Source organism: Atta cephalotes (assembly GCF_000143395.1).
Source record: "Atta cephalotes unplaced genomic scaffold scaffold00088, whole genome shotgun sequence".
NCBI classification, from domain to species: Eukaryota; Metazoa; Arthropoda; class Insecta; order Hymenoptera; family Formicidae; genus Atta; species Atta cephalotes.
The window spans coordinates 5,999-10,196 of NW_012130152.1; the positions used below are offsets into that span (position 1 = coordinate 5,999).

Sequence of the window (4,198 nt, forward strand, 5' to 3'; positions counted from 1 at the left end):
TCAGTGTAAAATACTTGTTGGAACGCAGTTTAGTTTCATAGTGTAACACAAGAATGCATTGCAGTCTTCCATTCTATTCATATAATTATATTTAGCGTAATAATAGATTTATGATTTTTATTTAGATTTAAGTTATAATTTTTTCAGAATTGATGATTTTTAAAAGTTTTATTGCAAAATAAGTACGGCTACCAAATAACTTTTTGAAAAGTTGGTAACATTGACGCATTTTACTTTATGCTCCTACTTAGCTTTTTATTGTGTTGAACAGTGTAACAGTGTACTGTGTCATAATTGAAACACTTTGTGTAACACACAGTGTCACCTGTGCATATGTTGGAAAATCCAACATTTGATCATATTTTATATATATATTGTATTAATTATTATAAATATTCTATATACAAATTACAGATTTACAGATATAAATTAAATTAATGATGAAGAAAATAAGTGAACAAGTAGATTCATCAAGTTCCGAAGATGAAAAATTTGCAAATATTTTGAAGGAAGCAATTGATCAGCAATTTTTAAACAATAATCTGTATAGCATTGAAAAAGCTGAAGCTATTACTCAGTCTGGTAAGTAAAATTAACACTTTCTTTTTTATCTTCAAGGTTTACAAAGTAACTAGGTGTATTTATGTAATCTCTCTCATAGAAATATTAGAAATAAATATGATGCTAATTATTGTTTAATTATTGTTTTAAAAGAAGCAAAGACTGACAAACTAGAAGGAAGTTATTTCTTGAAAATAAGCTCAAAACAAGCAGATGAATTTACAAATTTTGGTGTTACTGTCACGTTTCAAAATTTTATCGCCAAAAAACTAGATGAAATTTTGGAGCGGTAAGTAATAAAAATAAATATTTTGTACATGTGTAAATATTAGCCTGTTTTTAATAAATTAACATTTTATCCAAATATAAATGTCAATTTTAGAACCATAGAAATAGAAAACGGTGAAATTCTTAATTATTGTGATGAACAAAAATGGAAAAAGGACAAAAGCTCTGGAATAAAACTTCTAAGTACATCAAAAAATTTGTTAACTATTACAAAAATCAAAGAGGAATGTACGGGGCATAAAAAAAAGTCCAAAAGAAATAGACAAACTGTAGAGGATGACGAGACCTCCTCAAAATTTCGAGAAGCTGCCATTGACCCAGAATATATATTAAACAAATTAGATTTGGAAGCTTGGGTTAATAAACGCCCAGAATCGGAATTTAAGTATAAAAGATTAAAAGATGGTACTTTAATCGAAATGTAGTATTACTTTTCTATTTGTATTTGTATATATGTACATATACAAAGATAAGAAGATGTTTCCTAATTTTCTTATTATTGAATCGTTTTTGACGAGATACATGCTCTCCTTTTCTTCTTTAGTGAAAATTTTTCTCATTTTTTTCAACTTTTTATATTGTTTTCCATAAAATTTTTCAGATTTTGGTGTAATTCATTTGATGTAATTTTTCAGAATTTCTAATTAATTTCATTTCAGACGTTTTAAAAAATTTTTCAAATATTTTTTATACAAGTTCGACTTTTAAAAGAAAATCAAAAAAGTTACAATAAGATTCTAAATCTTAGAATATTTTAATGTTATATCAGATGTATCACTAAAAGAATTTTGATAAAATTATTAACATTTTATTCAATAAATTATTAACATTTTATTCAATGAATAAATGTATATCTGGATATTATTTTTTCAAGTATTAGAAAAAATTACATAAAATTTAAATATCTCAATAAAATAAATATAATAGTACAACTGCGCATAACAGTCAAGTTAATGATCGACATATAGATATATAAGATGTCTCTGCATATAGTGCTAAAACTGCTACAGTGGCTTGAGTTACTTTATCATGAAAACAAACATTTCTAATAAACATCATTTGCCTAATTTCCTACAATATTTTAATTTCGAAAATCCGTGCCAAATAAAATATTAAAAGTGACAAATAAACTTTAATATGAATTTTTTTAAATATATTAACTTATTTCTATGCACATTTCATCTCTTAGTTTTTCAATGGACTTAATAATCGTATTTAAATCAATTAATTCTATTAAAAAGCTTAGTAGCGTGAATTTGTTACTAGCCCGTGTCGCTTACCGCGCTACATGTAATAGAGAAGAAAAGAAGCAAGTGGCACGGTTTGCGCAGCTCCTATGGTTACCTAGTTTCTGTACCGCGCTACATGTAGGCTGTGGTTAAAGTCTTGTTACAAATGCTTTGATGAACTAAATAGAAGAAAGAATTTTATAAACTGACCAATTAAAAAACACTTCAAAGCGTTTGTAACATCGCGTTGACCGTACCCGTAATCATACCTCACTTTCCTAAGGATAAAATTTCATGATTGATACTCAAGGGGCTTATTAGAAGCTCCGCACAATAAAAGGAACAGAAAACAGAGAACAAAGAATAAGAATTTTAACCTATCAGAAATCATGTATGTTGTGGAATACACAATTTCTGATAGATTGAAATTTTTATTCTCTATTCCTTTTATTGTGCGAAGTCCTTTACGGTTTTTAAAACGAGGTGAAAATTACGAAAGTAGATCGAATTTACTAGAATATTTATAACTTCATTGGTTAATACCTAGCGAGATTTGTTTATTTTTGTAATTTGTCTAAAGAATCAGAATAAGCCCCCTGAACTCGGATTTATTAATCTCGAATCAAAGAGGATAAGATAGAATGGAAGCGCCCATAAGAATCCAATAATAAATTTTGTATCGAATTTCAGCGCTCTCGGTGGTTCAGTACGAAATTAACCTCGGTGATCGCGTTATATTTGAATGATATAAACTCAATCGAAAATACTTATTACTAGATTATGTAACAGGTCAAATACATTATTAAATTTCCTGTAAAAATTAATAAGAAATATTTATTATAAAATATAATTTTGTACATACACATACATATATTTACAACAGTTCCCAGATAACACTTATGTTACATAAGATATTTAAAAGACGTTTTTCATGTTTTATGTTTATCTATAAGATGTCTAAAAGACATCTTATAGATATCTAATGCAACATAAGTGTTATCTGGGTTTGTACATAATTCTTTCTTTTTTTGGTCTATCGCTACATAATGTAATTTGCGGACAACAGTTTCGATTGAACGCCATGGATTCTTACAAACGTTCTTACGTGAAGCATATTGCGAATGATCGAGATGAAATGTTGTTCTCACGTTGGTGTCTTTTTAAAAATTTCGTGTTTAACATGAATTAATCCTTTGGAATTTTCGTATTGTTTAAAAATGGTGAATGCCTTATAGTCCTGAAAATCATTATCTTCGTCGATTTGCAACATGCTTTTACATAACATACAATCGTGAATTAGAAAAAAATTTTTTACATAAATACTCTGATATGCAATAAATGGAATTTAACCGGTTGAATTCTTCGTATTCATTCTCAACGTAATCAATTTGAAAATTTATGTAGTTGACGGTATCAAATTTGTTTCTGTATTTGTTTCAAAGTTATTCTCTTTACTAGCGACATTTTTGCGAAAGTTTAAGAAAAATATTATTTTTATCAATCTCGTAGTTTGTGAATTTCGAGATTTTTGATAATTGTGTTATTAGTATATGTATCGCATGCCATGTTCGAATTGACGCGAAGACGGATTCACATTGCAATCGTGCTGTTGCCTGATGACCCCAAATAAATTTTCTAACGGATCTTGATTTAATCTTCGAGTTCACAATTCATGAACACCATAATTTTGATCTAAATTTTCAAACAATTCCAATATTGCTCGAACTGTCATGCGGAGTTCTTTTAAATATGGTGGTTGCTTTTTGGATTCAAATGTCGCTTTCTCTAAGTTCTGTACTATTTTTAAAATAATTTTCTGTGTATTCGCGAACTCGCGTAATTTAATTTATTACAGAAGTTTCTTTTTTAAGCGAAGAATTCAGTGTATCAAATCATATCCAGAGTTGGATAAATTAATGTTTTTTTTAACTGATAAAGGAAAGATGTTAACGGCTTTACAAAATTAATAAAGTTAAGTTAAAAGTTAAAGGAATGAAAAATTAACTTAATGTAAGTTAAGTCAATATTAAATTAACTTAAGTTAAAAAAAAGTTAATTTTGAAAAAAATTATTTTTTTAAATGTCCTAATTTTTCTTAAAATGAGATTAAATAATTACAA

At 27.4% G+C, this 4,198-nt stretch overlaps 1 protein-coding gene across 1 annotated transcript; it reads left to right on the forward strand.

The window, feature by feature from the left end:
* The first annotated feature begins 437 nt into the window (after nt 1-437).
* Nucleotides 438-1,684, forward strand: LOC105624767. Its single transcript, XM_012206119.1, has 3 exons — nt 438-582; nt 715-850; nt 944-1,684. The coding sequence occupies exons 1-3, from the start codon at nt 438-440 to the stop codon at nt 1,272-1,274; spliced, it is 612 nt and encodes a 203-aa protein (XP_012061509.1). The 3' UTR covers nt 1,275-1,684.
* The last annotated feature ends 2,514 nt before the right edge of the window (nt 1,685-4,198 follow it).

Coding starts and splice junctions, on each gene's coding strand:
- LOC105624767 (XM_012206119.1), top strand. CDS start 438: ATGATGAAGAAAATAAGTGAACAAGTAGATTCATCAAGTTCCGAAGAT. Junction 583..714: donor TGAAGCTATTACTCAGTCTG/GTAAGTAAAATT, acceptor TTGTTTTAAAAG/AAGCAAAGACTGACAAACTA. Junction 851..943: donor CTAGATGAAATTTTGGAGCG/GTAAGTAATAAA, acceptor TGTCAATTTTAG/AACCATAGAAATAGAAAACG.